At 37.3% G+C, this 17,776-nt stretch overlaps 2 protein-coding genes across 2 annotated transcripts; one reads left to right on the top strand and one right to left on the bottom strand.

Annotated features, from left to right (window-relative positions):
* The first annotated feature begins 1,214 nt into the window (after positions 1-1,214).
* LOC110379251 (all trans-polyprenyl-diphosphate synthase PDSS2) lies at positions 1,215-3,269 on the top strand. The gene is made up of 2 exons (XM_021338848.3): positions 1,215-1,592; positions 2,025-3,269. The coding sequence occupies exons 1-2, from the start codon at positions 1,353-1,355 to the stop codon at positions 2,982-2,984; spliced, it is 1,200 nt and encodes a 399-aa protein (XP_021194523.3). The 5' UTR covers positions 1,215-1,352; the 3' UTR covers positions 2,985-3,269.
* A 1,772-nt stretch (positions 3,270-5,041) lies between these two features.
* Positions 5,042-7,768, bottom strand: LOC110379249 (all trans-polyprenyl-diphosphate synthase PDSS2). Its single transcript, XM_021338843.3, has 5 exons — positions 7,520-7,768; positions 6,815-6,986; positions 6,223-6,529; positions 5,808-5,963; positions 5,042-5,620 (listed from the first exon to the last, which is right to left on the bottom strand). The coding sequence occupies exons 1-5, from the start codon at positions 7,711-7,713 to the stop codon at positions 5,064-5,066; spliced, it is 1,386 nt and encodes a 461-aa protein (XP_021194518.3). The 5' UTR covers positions 7,714-7,768; the 3' UTR covers positions 5,042-5,063.
* Between the last annotated feature and the right edge of the window lie 10,008 nt (positions 7,769-17,776).

The raw sequence follows: 17,776 nt of genomic DNA on the forward strand, positions 1-17,776 counted from the left end.
GGGTGGAGATAAAATCTAAAATGAAATACCTAATTGCATTCAAAGTTGGCTGGCCGGTATTTATTATGGCATCATTCAGTGGCCGTCATTATTGTGGATACTGGCCGATTTTACTGATTATGATGCAGGTTTTTGTTTTAAGGTTTCTTTGTTTGCTTTTTTGTTTATAAATTACACGTTGATTTAATTACAGTTTAAAAGGTTTTTAGGAAAAAAATCCTTCAACTCAATCTTTCGCGGAGCACCAAAAATACTTGAGTATCTTATTTACCTATCCAAGTGCGAAACCTTAAGAATAGGAAATCAATTACGTAGACAGTTAACGCTGAAACTGAAAATCTATCGAAACGTTCTTTTAACTTCCGTCTGTAAGACGAGAGGGAACTACCTGCTTCACGTACTCGATTAATAAAAAGCTTCGGCCTTATTTAGGCAGATACCTACTAACTCGTTATCTAATTTAGTAGAGAAATCAAAAGCCTATTCAACCAACCAAAACTTAAGCTTCATAATATTAGCCCAGTAATCTATACTAATATTATAAAGAGGAAAACTTTGTCTGTTTGTTTGTTTGGTTGTAATGGATAAACACAAAAACTACTGGACCGATTTTAAATATTCTTTCACCATTAGAAAGCTATATTATCTACGAGTAACATAGGCTATATTTTATCCTGGTGCGGGCAGTAGCTCCCACGGGACGCGGGTGAAACCGCGGGAAAACGGCTAGTACATAATATGGGTAAATTGGTATAGGTTTCATTATATAGGTAGCCGCTACCTGCTTCTGTAACTGTTCTGTCATAAATAAGCACAGTTCTCTCTACATAAATCTTTATCCCCTCGACTAGAAAGCCTAATTATAGTCATCACGCTTGAGTTCACAAAAAAATGAGCCTAAATTGTAACCAATTACGTAATATCATAATAATAACAACTCAGAAAGAAAAACAATAATACATTACCTAACTTTTTCCGGTCGGCTAAAGATTTTATGCGGACAAAAGACAATCTAATTCGTTCTGAAACAAGCTTTAATATAAGAAGGATTTTTTTTATCTGAATTATTTTGAATGTAATTTTGTACCTTAAACACTCAAATAGTTGTTTTGCGCGTAATTGATTTCAGTAATAACCTTTTTTTATTAATTTAACTATATCGCGATTCAAGTAGTGTACGTTCAACAACTCTGTAGTTTCCGAACGCTTCGAGATAAAGTCAAAACAGTCAAAATACAGAATGACATAACCACTGTGCAGTGCGCGAGGCGGGGTGTTTTTAAATTAAAAAATACTTTTAATATCTAAATGTGGCATTAATTTTGAGACAATTTACAATCAATTCAGTGATCATGTCGTACGCTTTAATTCGCCATTTGCGCCGTACGGCGTTATTAACGCAGCAAATCCGTGTTGAATCCACTATGACGAGCTTGACTCCGGAAGACATCGTATTTCGGCCTCCTCTCGCGCAATGGGGCAAAGTTATCAGAGAGGCAGAGAAGATAGTTGGGTATCCAACCTCTTTCATGAACCTGAGATGGTTACTGAGCGACGAATTCGCCAATTTGGCCATGCATTTGCGGACAGTTGTAAGTACCTGTTATCTACTGTTTTCCTTAAAAAAACAAATCAAATTAGTCTTTCCTATATTTACAAACCTATATGAGATGTGTAAACATAATATTACAGTAGTAGAATTCCAAAAAAATGAAGTTTATGTCATAATATCAAATATTATGTAATAATGTTGGTGTTTAGAATTTGACCATGTGACAGTCAAGGTTATTTCCTGTTAAACTGGTCATTAAATACAATAACAGAATAAGGCATGATCTTGAGATTCAAATTATACTTGGAGCCTATGTTGCAACATAGAATGACCTTAGAATAAAAAATATTTGAATTTAAAAAATTGGCCTTAGAAGCCTGCAAGCTATAAAAAATATATTAAGGTCTAAGAAGTTAGTATTTCTCGGAAACACAAGAAAGGAAAATACTTAACAATAATATTTCTCCACCAGGTTGGCATGAACCATCCGATAGTAAAGACAGCGAAAATGCTCCTACACAACGAACACAACAACCTGCAACCCTGGGGCCTCGTCATCCTACTCCTGTCTAAAGCGGTCAACCCACCAACGTCACTCCTCACCAGCACCGTCACCCAAAACCAGAGAATACTTGCCGAATTAACCGAAATGATCCGAACAGGACATTACGTACATCGAGGACTGTTAAACATATCACCGAGTGACCGAAACAAGAACTCAGACACAGCAATGTTTGCAAACAAAATAGCCATCTTAATTGGAGATTATTTACTAGTAACTGCAAACGGTATGCTCGCTAGATTAAAGAACCAAGACCTTTCATACTTAATATCAACTGCACTTCGAGATATCAGCGAAGGGGAGTTCTACGGACATAGAGACGCACAAAACATGCCTATACCGGGTAAACCAATAGAAAACAACAGAGACGTTTACGATATCAACAGTGATACACTACCGTTAGAAGTGAAAGATGTGTTAGGGTCACCGGTAAGAGAGTGGACATTACGGTCTATGTATAACGGAGGGACTTTGTTCGGTCGAGGCTGTCAGGGAGCGTTGTTACTAGGCTCCCATGACAACGAGAAGCAAGAAATTGCATACAAATTCGGCTGCCATCTATGTTTAGCATGGCAAGCTGCTACGGAAGTACAAAAAATCACATCTGACAAAGAGTCATTTTCCTTAGTCAGTGCACCTGTGTTGTTCGCACTAAACGAAAAGCCACATTTACACGAATTAGTTGCTAATGTTCAGAATATTACTGATGTAGATTTAGAGACTTTAAAAGAGGAAGTTTTGAAGACCGATGCGGTTGAGCGGTCAAGGTTATTGTATACCGAACATGCAGATAAAGCCAAGTCTTACGCGGAAACATTCGGTGAATGTGAGTCAATAGATACTATAAAACAGATGATTTATACATTGTAGTAACTTGTTTGTAGTTATACAAATAATTTTGATTTATTTAGTCAAAAGTAGGTTAAATGTTATTTTTAACTGACATTAGAGAAATTCAGTCAGTAGTTAGAATTATGAAAGCGGCCTACAAATTATGAAGGTTACCTGCTTTGTTTGTTAAATTATTTAAAACATTACGTTTTTGTACTTTTGGGGGTTTTAGGTGCTGGATTTTTTGTTTTTTGATAGTATTTTTGATATTTGTTTTGTTTGTAAACCAAAATCATGTAAAATATTAAATTTGTTAATTAGGTTGCACAGTAAGAAGGTGCTTTGTTAAAAAAATACACACTATGAAAAGGGCGAGAGCACTAAACTTAAAACAAAAAAACATTGCAACATATACAGCTTACTACAAAAACATAAACATCTGTTGAACACTTGTCTAAAAAAAGTGTGGCTGCAAAACGGACCTTATTTCAACATAATCTGTCATTTTTTAGACAAGTGTTCAACATACGTTTAAAAGATTTTGTGGTACGACGGTTAGTATTTCATTCTAGTACCTGATCACACAAATGACAATAAATCAATTTCCCATCTTCCATACATTGCTTGATTTAATTTGAAATTTTAAAAAAAAAATGGGTATTGAGTCTTGCAGGATTTTAGACAAAAATTTTACTGTTTATGTTGAACTAAAATGTTATTTTACTTTTTATCCATTACCAAAATATAAAGGAGGCTGAAACCGTTTTTTTTTTTTCAAATAGTAACTTTGTTGCAAAAGACATTTTAAATAAACCTAATGTTAATGTGATTTGTCCCAAACAGTAATTTAGTAATAATTAAAATCTGTGTCCAAGCATTTATATTTAAGTGAAATAGATAATTTTGCACCATGATTGTTTTATTAGTATTTAAGATAAATTAATTATTATAAGTGTTACCTATAGTCGTTAAGTTTTGTGAAGTACATGAATTTTAACTTTTTTAAACTTTGGTTTTACTTACCTATGCTTTTCCTTGAAGGGAATATAGGAGTACATTAGCACTAATAAATATTCAATATCCACGTAATTAGTATGATTGATTAATCTACAGAAAAATAATCTCTAAATCACAGCAAAAATAGTTATTTGTAATACAAGAGTGCAAAGTTGCTTTTTAACCGCGGGCTCAATTTTGATGACCGAGCAAGCGAGGGATTCTAAAATTGAAACACGAGCGTAGCCAGTGTTTCAATAATTAGAATCCTGAGCGATAGCGAGGGAATCAAAAGAGCACAAGGTGAAAAATCTTTTCACTCGAGTGCAACACGTAACTTTTCATCCCACCTCATCGAGGAAATTACTAAATGCAAAAAAACAAAATGGCGCGCACATATGAGTATCAAATTAAAAAGAAGTGCCTATTAAAGTTCATTTATTTGAAATCTCAGTTTAAAAATGAAACGAGGTTAAAAATCTATGTAAAAACAATAATAAAAATTACTTAATTAATTGAATAATTATTTTAAGCAGTATTTTACTTGTTTAATATGTATTTGTTTGAAAAGTCTTATCATGTCTAAATTCTATGTCCATGTCTATATTCTGATGTTCTAAATTCAAATCACTTTGCCACTCTAGAGGATAAAAACGGCTTTTGCGCTCAGATATCAAAGGGTAAAACTACTCTTTCCGAGATGGTGGGATGAAAAAAATATTTAAATCTCATCGCTGATTGACATGGCGACAGCATTAAGTTCCCGCCAAAATATCCGGCGCCATGATGGAGGTTAATTCTGCGAGTTTATGCGAAAATATTCATTTAAATCTGCAGTATCGTGCGATCGGGAAACTACGTTCGACACTTGAATGACGTGCGCAAAAGTGGTTATTAAAATCATTATTTCTATATTTCGGAGCTGATCTGACGAGATATCGTTTGATCGGCGTGGAATATTATTTGAATTGATATGATTCGAGTATGAACTCACGGAAAAGTCGCTGCGTTTGCAAATAGCTTCACCAGATATTTACATTTGTCTAAAGAATAAAGGGTAAGTAACTATATACTTCATAGCTAAGAAATGAAATAACAAATGAGTTCATAAATACCTTTTATTTAATTTTCGATGTACTGAAGAGTTTCCCCATGCACGGAGAGGGCCATCTTCTGCAGCGCCGATATCGCGTCCCCCTCGGGGAACTTGCTGCTGTAAGTCAACACGGCTTCCAGCTCATCATCCAAGAGCTTCAGTAGATAATCCATGGACCTCGTGCTCCTCACAGCATAATACAACTGTTTGAATTCTATCGGAGTCTTCTCCATTTTGGACTCCCAAATGAGGCCGTATATCTGTGGGTACTCCCATAACGCTATAGTAGTTGGGGCACCGACCAAGGAGTAAGAATAGGGGTGAGTGAAAAAGTCTTTGACGTCCAAATAGAGTTGCCATAATAGTGCCAAGTGGCCTCCCAGAATGTAGGCGTTCTTCTCCATCTCTGGGCCACGGTGGGCTAGCTTCATGGCACCTTGGCAGCCCTTGCCGAGCATACTGCCAGAGTTCAGCATCGTGCGTAACTTCCACTCGTTGATGCCTTGACCGAGGAACTCGTTGGAACCTAATTTCTGCAGATTATCTTCATTTTCCCAGTCGTAGTGCACTTGTAGGCTCTCACCTGAAATGAGCTAGATTTTTCCACTGTTCCCACCTTGCAAGTAACCTGCTGTCATCTTATTCAGATTACTCGGTACGTGCAATAACTGCATTTTCCGTAGCTATCCAATACTACCGTCAAATATTGTTACGCGCGAATCAGATTTTAAAAATAATTATTTTAAACGAGAAATAAAGAATGTTCCTACCTCTCGGCTTCGTCGGCAATGGGTTATTGTCCGCGTCGAACAGTCCGAAAGCGTCTCCCTCCACCAGGTCCCGAAGACCGGTGGAGATCAGCTCCGTCACCTCGTTGTTGCGGAGACCACCCAGGTGCTGTAGACACGTCGCCAGGAGAAAGTCGCCTGAACAAGGAACATGCCTTAACTTAATATGTTACAGTGTTGTCGTCATCTGTTCAGATCATAGTGCACTGTATACCTAAAAGAGCATCCGTGCTTATTTTTTCTTAGCACAAGATATGGCTGTAAAATCTATGATTTCTAATGGTGCCTCAGGGCCCCAGATAACTGAGAGTTAATTTTGATACACGCATCAGAACACGCTTGTTTTCAAACTTGTGTAGGTAATTTGCTTGTTAAAAATATGATAAAACTGAATAACCTGTCAACAACACAATCTTATTCCCATACAGCAAATCCTTGAACTTGTCTCCATGTTCATTCTTCTTCTGAAGATTAACCATCGCCTTATGTATCATATGACCAGTCCTCTTCATTTCCACGATCTCTGCTAAGCCCCTCTGAGCATGCAAGACTCCGGAGTCATAGTGGTCTCTGGTGAACTGTCGGGTGTCGAAACCAGCAGCCTTGGAGACTAGTAAGATGATCAAGCCAACGGACTGAAGGTTGCTCTTCGATCCTACTAGGAGATTCTTTGCAGATTTTAGGACTGGATGGTTGGTGCCGACCTGGGAAGATTAGAAAATTGATATTTTGTTGGAGTTACCTACATGATGTGCCAAAAGATCAGTGGAATTCGCTGTAATTTTTTGGATATCAAGGCAATATGGCCTGATGGGCAATCTCAAAATGAAAATCACACGGTCTAATACCTATCTATAAGATTTTATTTAAGAAAATTATATATCATTTCCTGTAATAGGTAATTACCTAACTGAGTAGATAAAATTTCTGAAATTACCTGCTTACTGAAAAAGTTTCTCTAAGCAAGTTTACTATGCAGTGTAACTAACCAACTTCCTGAGATGTATGGCCGTGCTAGCGATCTCATCATTAAAGAGCCAGCGAAGGTTGAGAAAGGAGGTCGGATAGCCCACGATCTGCTCCGCCTCGGTGATGATGTCTCGCCAGTCTATCTGCGGCTGCGGGCCTAGGCCTAGGCCACTGCAGTACGCGCGATGTGGCCTAGCGAATAAGAGGGATATGAGGAAATGTTTATGATAGTTACAGCCTATTTATCGTCCCACTGCTGGGCTGCGGCCTCCTCTCACACGGAGAAGGATTGAGCATTAATCACCACGCTTGCTCAATGCGGGTTGGTGATTTCAGACTATATAGTCCAGGTTTCCTCAAGATGTTTTCCTTCACCTTTTTATCAGCCATTGGTGTCTAAGATATACTTTTTTATATAAGATTTATGTATAAGATATATTTATGATGGAATTAATTAATCTGTTAAGCTCGATGCATCAGATAAATGGATCATATATCGTTTTACATTGGAAAATTCATTCCAATCGCTATCAAGGTATTTAATGTAAAAGAGAATTAAAAAAGATAGTCTCTAAAAAATAATCTGGCTTTGGAAATATTTGGCCGATTTAAAAAAATATTTCAAGCCAATATTGAGAAAGGTTGTAGCCACTTTAATCCGGGTGCACGAAGCACCTGGGTGAAACCGATGGCGGACTTCTAGTTCATAGATAAAGCATACAAACCTTATACAAAACCCAGATGAAACATTTCTAGACTTCTTCCGAAAATATTGACAATGTTGTCTCTTACTCTCAAACTTGGATATTTGCTGCGATTCAATTTTCCTTTGCAAGCAAACTTGCGACAATCGACACGAACAAGTTTCTGCGACATTGTAACATGGTTTAGCGACATTTAATAATTTTGATGAAAACATTATCCAATATACACCCTAACACGCGTATAAAATTAACTGTCAATGTTGAAAGACATGTAAGTTGGAAAAGGAATAGGTATGAAGTCGGTTAAAAATGTCAGGATTCTGGAAAAAGGTTTGTTGTAAATAAATAGGATTGGTGTTGCGTATGTTAGCAATTCCACTGCGGATTTTAATAACCAATCTATCCTGTTTTGCGATTGGATATTCAATTTTGATATCAGCTTCATATTGGTAAATTATGTCTCGATCTCTAATCGAAAAACGGATACCAAACTAAAGTTAAGCAGGAAAAATTTTCTTCGAGTTCCTAAAGGCATTCTGTACTCTCTTGCGGTAATAAAATACTACAAAACATCTACTAAAAGTCCTTAGAAAATCTCTCATAGAAATACAGCACACGTCACGCATAGGCAAAGAGTGTGAGACTGTGATATTTAATTACATAAAACAAGGATATTGCACGCGCACATTAGGTGTACATCACTTGTAACGATCGTCCGAGTCGTACGACACGGTCATACGGCAGCACCCCGCTGCGCTCCTGATTAAACTTATACCTTCGAGATGCCAACTCCGGGACTATAAGGACTTTTATACGACGTTCCGCAAAAATATAACGCCATTTAAATCGGGGATAAATGTTACCGTTGACTTCGTTGAGCGTTTTTTGTGCTAATTGTTATATGTTTCTTTACCTAAAAACTGCGGTTGAATAAGTTTAAGCCAAATTAAGATGCTGTCCCTATATGAAGACGTTTTAAATCAACAACAAATAATAATATAAAAAAAAAATATTTCCCTCGCATTTCGAAATGTCAAGTCAACGATTAGTGCGAATCATTTCAGCATGTATCCGAACGCGGGGATCGTTTCCCGCGCACGCATCGCCCATTATCGGGGTCGCATGTCACTTCCGCTGACATTTCGAAAAACGAACGCACTTTTTAAATTGACGTTCCAAAGTTAACGGCCAGTGATTTCCTTGCGCTCGTTAAAATAAATCACAATTATGGAGGTAGGATATGAGAATAATAGTATAATTTGTGATTCGTGTTGGTACATTGTTACAAGTATGCATAATGCAACCAATGCACCTTTTACGAAATCATTTGACATCAATGCATATCATTAAATTACACATCCTGAGAAACCCAGCTAATTGCGCCATACACGCATTGCTTTAATTGTGACTCATAATAACTAAGTAGCAGGTATATGCTAAGTTTCTCTACACTACTCTACAGTTACAGTACCTACGTACATAGGTACCTAATTACTGGGTATTTTTCTGGGACTTTATAAGTATACCTAGCCATTCCAGAAGTTCTATAATGGACAAGTTGAACTAGATTTTCGCATTTTTAATCTATGGCCTTCCAAAATCCTCAGTTACCCTCATATTTCATCAAAAAAATGAATTAACTCAATACCTAGGTACTCCTAATTTTACGATGCGATAATCGCAGTGTAATAAGTTACTAACATCTGCAAAGGTCGAGCAGTTCGGATACATTTCAATAATAAATGCTTATTTAATTCATGGTGGCGAACTGACAATTATTACCTCTTTGGCCTGCAATTAAAATGTAACGACATTCACAATTATGATCGACTCGCCACGTCGTAAATTATAAATGTCGTGGATTATACAAACAAAGATGTTTTGAAAGTATGTCAGTATGTCTGTATTTCTGTGCACGTTCATCAACTGCCTAGCCTTATCCCAACTATGTTGGGGTGGTTTACCCATTCAACCGGGCAGATTTACTGGCTTCTGTCTACCCGTAACAACTGTCAAAGATATTCAATGAAATATCGTTAAGTATACGATAGAATCGAACCCACCCAAGAATCAAACACAACTGACAAGAGCGTCAATCACTTGTACTTTCCATCCCGGTATCAAAAGACACACACAGATGAGTACCTAGATTTTACATTAGTGGAATATGCCTCTGGCTGAGAACCAAATGAAATTCTTTCTAATATCTTTGGTACTGAGACTAAGTCACGGGCAGCAGCTAGTTCTAAACAATGTCGTTATCATATCACGCGATGCTACTATTAACATCACATTACAGATCAATATTAGCTTATTATTAGATTGCCACTTAGGTCTAACCACACAATACTTAGCTAACTTGCGTAGCTTGTAGCGTTTACCAGGGTGAAGACAGGTATAACAAGGACCACCCACCAACAGTAAGCCAGTAATTTATGAAATCAGGAAGAAAACAGGATTAAGGATCTTTGGTTTAGTATTGTCATAGTGACGAGTAAACCACCAACCTGCATTGAGCAAGGGCGCAGCAACGCTCAATCCTTCTCTATGTGTGAGGAGGCCGCAGCCCAGGAGAGGAACATTAAAAAGGCTGCCGATAGGTAACTAATCTGGAAACCAAAAAAGCGGATAGGTACCATATAAGTCACTACAATGGCTTAAGATCTTTGTAAGAGTCGAGCCTATACCAGATATTACTACTTCTACTTACTAATTACTTATTCAATCAAATAGCTAATTTCCTAAACAGGTGCATAAATAATAACTGCTGTGAACATCGAAGACAGACGTTAGATAACTTTTTCAAAACGATGAGCAGCTGGTTCCTTCTCTGATCGTAATAATAGGAATTTGTTCATCGCCATAATATCAATCGTTCTCGAATTAAAACCTTTTTCTCAAAAAACTGTAATTATCAAATAAAAAAAAAACGACCACGGAGTAACTCGCACTATTCCATTCGGAATTCAAATTCAAAAAAGCGAACTGAATGTTGCCGTAATTAAAAAAGTGCACACTATCATTATGTTAAGGGTTTAATCGTCGGTTTTGTAATAATTACAATGCTGCAACATGCGAACGGAAAATGGAGATGGCTAGTTTTATTCTGTTATTAAAAGATGCCCTCACTAATCTATGGGTACGTGCGTCTTTTTTGTATCAATACAGTAAAGTTGTTATGAATACTTGATTCTTAGGTATACTTTATGGCCTCCTTTTACTACGCAATAATTTTGAAAATAGAATCATAGTCAACAAAAAGTTTGATTAGGAAAACGTTCGGATATCTTAATAAGAGCTACTGATTTAATTTTAATAGTCAAAAGTTGCAATTAAATTCTTTAGAAATAGCAAGGATTAATGAGACTGTTGGCCGAGGTAATCGGTTGTAAGCCGGCCCCATGCTGTGATACCGCGCAACATACTTATATCGGATTTTATCGTTGCTGTAAAATGTACGGATTTATCGACGTATAATCTGTACTGTAATTATTATGGTAATATTGTATTGTTTTTTTGATGAATTTTGTTTTTGGTACCTAATGATTCGCTACATTTAAAAATTTTCTTTAAGTGTGGGAGAGCATGGTGTTATACATTAGTAGGTCCACGTATATTCTCTCTGTAGCTAGTCCTTGGTGTTCTGCCTCATCATCATCATCATCATCAGCCTATTGCAGTCCACTGCTGGACATAGGCCTCTCCAAGTGCACGCCACTGATTCCCACCGATTGTGTTTTCTGCCTACTATGACTTAAATCAATCTTGATTTTGAAAATTATTAAAACTCTCTTTGGTCCCTTTTTTGAAGACTTAAAGTTATTCAAAACAGCTGTTATTGGTCACTCAGCCCCGGAAAAGTATGGGTAAGGAGGTATAATAGTCATTTTGGAACCTAAATTCCTTCTCATCTTTGTAATAATCTTACTAAATAAAGTTTAAAAAGTAAGCCATAATATATAGTTTCGGAACATAATTATAAAATTGGAACGGGCGCGTTCGATTTATGGCCGCGCACGCCAGTAGGCTGGCCACGCCCCGCTATTATCCAGCGAAGTTTTTACCCAAACTTCAACACGGGTAGCTATTAAATAGAAATAAATCTGTTGATATGTGATGAATATTACATAGAGCCTTTATTTTGTACATTTTAACGTGCATATTAGCAGATTTGCGACGTTTTACGACATAGCAGAACTTACTGATGTACCTATGACCAGCCCCGGATCTTCAATTTTTTTTAGGCGGGGCAAAAACTGGAAAATGCCGCCCCGCATACCTACTTATGTTTATTTTCACCAATGAAAGTCACTTTTTTGTTGGTAAAGGACTTAAAAAAATGTGTCCAAATAATTGTAGGCTCAAACTGTTGGCCAATGTATGAAAGTCGAGACAGATGAATGTACACAAAAAGTTAATAAGTTTTAAAAAGCGCTGTAAAGTAACAAGCAGTCGGAAGCGCATTTAACATTGCGCGAGCGAAGCGAGCACGAAATTTTTTGAGCCTATGACACAAAATTACCTGATCAAGTAGGTACATTGTCAAGTAACGAATTTTTTAAAGATATTTGTTTGAAGACTTACAAATTAAACTGGGAATTATGTACAAATAAAAATAAACCGTGATTAGAGCGAATGCCATTTGTGTTCGTTGATTCGGGCGTCAATAAAGATAATAAACCATCAGAAAAATAGCACACACATTGTTATTTAGCCGCGAGCGTAGCGAGCGAAAATTTTTTCATTTAGTTGGAGGATGTTAAAAGTGAAAAATAATCTAAAGGATCAATTAAAAAGTATCGTGATACGATGGAACTTCCTTATCAAACGGGTGTAATTTCATCGAAATTTCCTGGAGATGAGGCGTCCCGCGGCGCCCCTGAGACCGAGGCGCCCGGGTTATTCGCACACAGTGCCGGTTTTAACTCTACCAGTGCCCTGGGCGAGACATATATGTAGTTGTCGACTGCGCGAGCGAAGCGAGCGCGAATTTTTTATATTGTTACCAAGTCAAAGCAAAAATTACGTAAAATGTAACCCAATCGTACATAAGTTATTGCTTGTTGGTGAATGCAAAAACACGGGGACATGGCTTCTGATTACGCGAGCGAAGCGGGCGCGAAATTTTTTGTTATATTTTAGAACTCAAAACAAAATTACTTAAAATGTAGCCCAAACGTACATACCTCTTTGTTGGTGTTGGCGCCTATGTATTAAAATTTTGGGACTTAAAGTAGTACCGTAAATAAGGAAACTAGAAGTTACTTTCTTATTAATAAAAGAACTTAAAAACGACGCTACCTTTTTACCTTTTTGAAAAATAAAAACAACTGTAAAGTGAAGCAAGCCCGAAAATTTTTGAGTTTTGGATCACTAAAATTCTTAAACATGTATAATAAAAGGAGACTATGAAGTGAAGAAGCCGCGAGCGAAGGGAGCGCGAATTTTTTTGAGTATTGAGACATTAAAAGCAGCTGAATGTGATAAAAAATGTAAGTGCAAAGAAGCCGCGAGCGAAGCGAGCGCGAAAATTTTTGAGTTTGGGACTATGTCCGGCGCCCTGGGCCGTCGCCCAACCGCGCCCTACCCTAAAACCGCTACTGTTCGCATAACTGCACCAAACTGCACCATAGGTTAAGACGGCCCTGTAGGTAACTATTATGGTAATCTGTGATGTAGGATTTAAAATCAGGCAGCCGCCTGATTTTGCCGCCCCCTGAATTTGCCGCCCGGGGCATGGGCCCCGGCTTGCCCCCCCCTAGATCCGGGGCTGCCTATGACATTTTAAAACCGTATTTGAAGACGTATTTGATAAAAAATAACTTAGCTCGAAGTGACGCTCTTTAACGTAGCGTTATTAATAAATAACAGTGAGGATTACCAAAGAGTTGATGAGCTATTTCAATAACGGTTAGTCCTACATTTTTATCTGTAACCTTACCTTTATCAGCCAGCAGATAATTCTTATCATTATCGTTTTGACACCAAATGCCAAAGCAGAATTCATTAAATAGGCGTTAATCGAAAAAAACGTGCAAAAATAGACATATACTTATTTGCTTAAAAAAATTGATTGACAAAGCAAACGTTAATACAAACACGTTATCTTGATTTAATTCGTAAGTAGGTTTAATTAAGTTTTAATGGTAATTAAAAACTAATGATTGTCAGCCTATCTATCGGTTGAAAAGGTTAATTGCATAAAGTATAGAAATAGTAAATGTAAAAGTAATTAAGTAGGCACTTAATAGTTTTTATGGTGTTCTGTAGACTGTTTTTCCTTTATTTGATGATCTAATGGTAAAGGAAGTAAATGCTTACAAATAAAACATAGATCAACCTTTTTAAATGTTACGTCTGTTTATAAAATTAAATCTATCATCCTTGTTGTTTGATAAAAAAAATGCATTTAAGTATAAACTTCAAAACATAAGAAGGTACCTGGCGACTGGCTAAATATTTTAAAGAAATTAAAATCAACTGAGCTTTTCCTGTATTTAGGTACTTAAGTATCTTTTTAATCAACTTCTTCGCAAAATTCTCATGTCCACATTATTTTTGTCATGTAATTACAATAAACGACAAAATATAATATCGTGTGTACTTTTAATTAATAATACGCAAAGATAAGACCAAAACGTTTACAAAAAATTAAACGGGCCACTTCATCACTCTGTAATTTATTGTTGAATGAGTCCTAATCAGAACGCGCCGTAATAACTCCAAGTCGTAAGCAGGTGTTTAATTTTTATCAAAATATTGCAAAATGGTCGCACTTTAAAAATAATGTAACATGGCGAGCTTTGCTAAGATACGCGACGATAACGAACATGCAAGCTACATCGATTATTTTGAAAAAGTTTTTACAAAATGGCGACTCTGCTTGAGAACCCCAAAATAAAAGAACAATAAAACACCTTAACTGTAAGATAATAAAGTCTAAAATCACTGAAATGAGCACACAAAATAATAATGCGGCTATAAACCTGCACCCTTGATTACTGTAAACAAAAACTAACTCGCTTGTCCCTTATTGGTTGATTCAGAATTTCTTCGTAAATTACAACCAATTACAGCGAACTGGTTTGTTTTATTTTATTTTTATTATGGCAGTAAAATTACCCAAAAAAGGTTTTGTGGTAAAAGGTGGAAATCAGAATGTTTTTTTGTTACAACTAACGACAGTGAACACAATTGGCTCATCCCCTAATTTGTAATACACTGCTCGCCCATGAAAACTTGTAATATATTTAAGTAAATGCTTTTTAATTTCAATGACGTCACTAAACTCGTTAATCATATTTTATTTCATATAATTGGACTTTCCAATGCAGTAAGAATTTTACATCGAGCTAGTTATTCCAGAAATGAGTACCTATGTTAAAACATAAGTTTTCCCTCCAATCATATTATATCAGCCCAGCCCATTGCCGTCCAATGCTAAACGTAGGTCAACCCCAGTTAGCGCCAGCCATCGCGTCCTTGAACAGCCGCCATCCGTCCATTGCCCGCCACTTTCTAAAATTGGCAGTCCACCATTCAGCAGAATGTCCTGCACTACGTTTGAGCAAACGAAATCCCCACAAAATTCATTGGAGCGCAAGTTTTCTTCTAAAGTCTCAGCAATTAAATAAAGTTTAGGTACTTACATTCCATGATTAGCCCCTGAAAATGTTAAAGCCCACTGCTACACAGGTCTGCGTCTTCCGTGACATTCATCAGGGTTGTCCCGCCGCCGTGTCCGCGGGTGGCTCTTTGGTTTAATTGTCGAATGCGTGCAGTCCGTAACTTACTGTCTGCTCCGGGTTGTAGCGACTGCAAATATGTCGTACCTACTTACGAAAATTAACAACAAAAAACAGACAAACAAAGAATGATACAGGTCTCATTCGTGGTGGACATTCAGATAAGGCCTAGACATTTTTGGGCAATCTCCTTTGTTAACTTTTGCAATTACACGAATTACCCTCTAATTCGGGTTGATATAGATATAATAAAACAAATGAAAAACTTTATTACTCTTATAGGTACGCTTGAAGTTATCAATGTAGATAATAGAATCAGCTACCTAGCCATATTCTTATAGGTCCTTTTGCACTTATTTATTTGAAGTTGACAGACCTTCCATTCGCAAGTATAGTCTCTATCTGATTTCATCTCACAAAATATAATTTCTGCCCATATAATCTTCCAAACAGTCCTTCCATATTTTATGATTCAAAGTTCAAAGCATTTTGTACCGAAATATATTCCTTAATTTGCTACCACTACAGTCGCCCGCGCATTTATTGTATCATGCACCTTGTAATTTCTCATGCTAATAGCGGGCTACCGCGTCGTGTACCATACCGCCGTACCGCTATACTTCTGTACCACCATGGTACGTACTGTATGTACCACCATGGTACATACTACCTACTGTTGAACCTACCTACTGGTGGTAGGCAGTTTATGACGGTCGCCGACCACGGGCGTTTTGGTTCCTCGTCGTAAAGATAATGAATTCTCATGTCTAAATTGGTTGGTTGTTTTGTAGAGTTACTTTTGTCGAAAGTTTCTAATATCTCGATGCATCCTAACTATGAAATATGGTTCAAAATTAAGTATGGAGATCTCCGGGATATTGAAATAGGTCACTGGCTGCATTGCTACGTTTATGCGTAACTCATTACATAATCATCTAAGTTACAAGATATACGAATGATAGTTATAGTAATTCGAGATCTTAATTATAGCCATAATGTAGAGTCCAGCCGCTTAGGTATGCTGTGCGTCGGGAATTCTAATGTGTAATGTGGAAGAAAACACCGACATGTGTATTAACCAAGCAGCTTTATTGAACTAAAAATTAATTACAGTAATGCATATGTTATAAAGTATTAACGTAAGTAAAGATCGCGGGCGTCAGCATAAAATTGTCGAGTGTGCTCGTACATGCTCCCGAATCACCAAAAAAACAACAAAATGTAAAATATTAAACACATTAAAAGAAAGGTAAACTGTAAATAAACAACGTAAATAAAGAATATAAAATCAGGCTTATATCTAACTCCAGCTTGTCGGCGAGGTAGCGCTGTCGACTTTGTTCGCCATACAAGTGTCCCGGCTCGTCCGCGGTCGTGGTTCGTTGGTAGCTTGCTCCCGGTCCGGGATATCAGTCGTAACTCGAAGGACTGGCCCATAGTGTTTCTTGAGTTTGAAAATAATCCATAGACCAACTCCAACAACAACTATGAGCATAAAGCTATACAAAATATAGCGATGTGTGTCGTGGGAAGTTGTCACTTCGTTAAGTGTCTCTTGGTGCAGCTTCACTTGTTGAATCCTGGCTTCCAACGTCTTCATCATCTCTTCATGATGCTCAGGTTGAAAGGTGTAATTGTTGTCTGCTATGAAGTGATTTACCGTTGACTCTCTCAAGTAAAACTCGTCTTCCTTCACGGTTATCTCACTGTGGAAGTTGTAATGAGAGCGAAGTATAATGTTGTCTCCTTTCAACATGCATCCAGGACCAAGTGAGATAATACCTGTACCACTTAATTGTTTTGATGACGTGCCAGATGGACAGAAAATGCGAGTCAAGCTATTTTTACAGCAGGTGTACAGCCACGCGCCATCATTGTGTAACTGTATCCACTTGTCTCTGCAACTTGATACAGTCGTGTGGCACGCTGATAAGTCCTTATTGTTTACTATAATCAGTGCCTCACACGTAGTCGTGGATTGCTTGATGTCATAAACCGGCAAACTCAGTTCACATAGTAACCGATGTTTTCTTAGTTGTATGCATGTTCTTAAGTCATCATATGTTAGCGGCATCATCACGTCCTTCTTGAGATTTATTGCCAAATATTCAGATGTAGTAATGATGTGTTTTTGTATCTGTCCTTGTATGGAAGGTATAGGTATGACTCGGCTTATCTCATACTGTTCGTTGTTCACCAAGGGCAGCTTGACTTCAAACAGGAAGAAGTCTCTTGTCAGTTTGACGTGTACTCGTGACAATTTATACATCTGACGAATGCACTGATGGCTGTTTGTGCAAGGTAGCGATAGTTCGCTAGGTAATTGTCCAGATATTATGTTTAGTTGTTCTTGCAACTGATCTGGCTTCAATAGATGTGCATCGACGCGTCCGCCCTTCACATCAGTCACTAAGTCGAGGAGTAATTGTTGAACCCTTCTTATGTTGGAGATCATTAAGTTGGCAGCAAATGCAGACGAAATCACATTGAGTATACTGCCACGTTCCAAGTGTATCCGTTCGTTTGTTTCTTG

Source organism: Helicoverpa armigera, chromosome 20 (assembly GCF_030705265.1).
Source record: "Helicoverpa armigera isolate CAAS_96S chromosome 20, ASM3070526v1, whole genome shotgun sequence".
Lineage (NCBI taxonomy): Eukaryota > Metazoa > Arthropoda > Insecta > Lepidoptera > Noctuidae > Helicoverpa > Helicoverpa armigera.

Coding starts and splice junctions, on each gene's coding strand:
- LOC110379251 (XM_021338848.3), top strand. CDS start 1,353: ATGTCGTACGCTTTAATTCGCCATTTGCGCCGTACGGCGTTATTAACG. Junction 1,593..2,024: donor CCATGCATTTGCGGACAGTT/GTAAGTACCTGT, acceptor TTTCTCCACCAG/GTTGGCATGAACCATCCGAT.
- LOC110379249 (XM_021338843.3), bottom strand. CDS start 7,713: ATGTTTTCATCAAAATTATTAAATGTCGCTAAACCATGTTACAATGTC. Junction 6,530..6,814: donor CCATACATCTCAGGAAGTTG/GTTAGTTACACT, acceptor TAATCTTCCCAG/GTCGGCACCAACCATCCAGT. Junction 5,621..5,807: donor ATTGCCGACGAAGCCGAGAG/GTAGGAACATTC, acceptor AGCTCATTTCAG/GTGAGAGCCTACAAGTGCAC.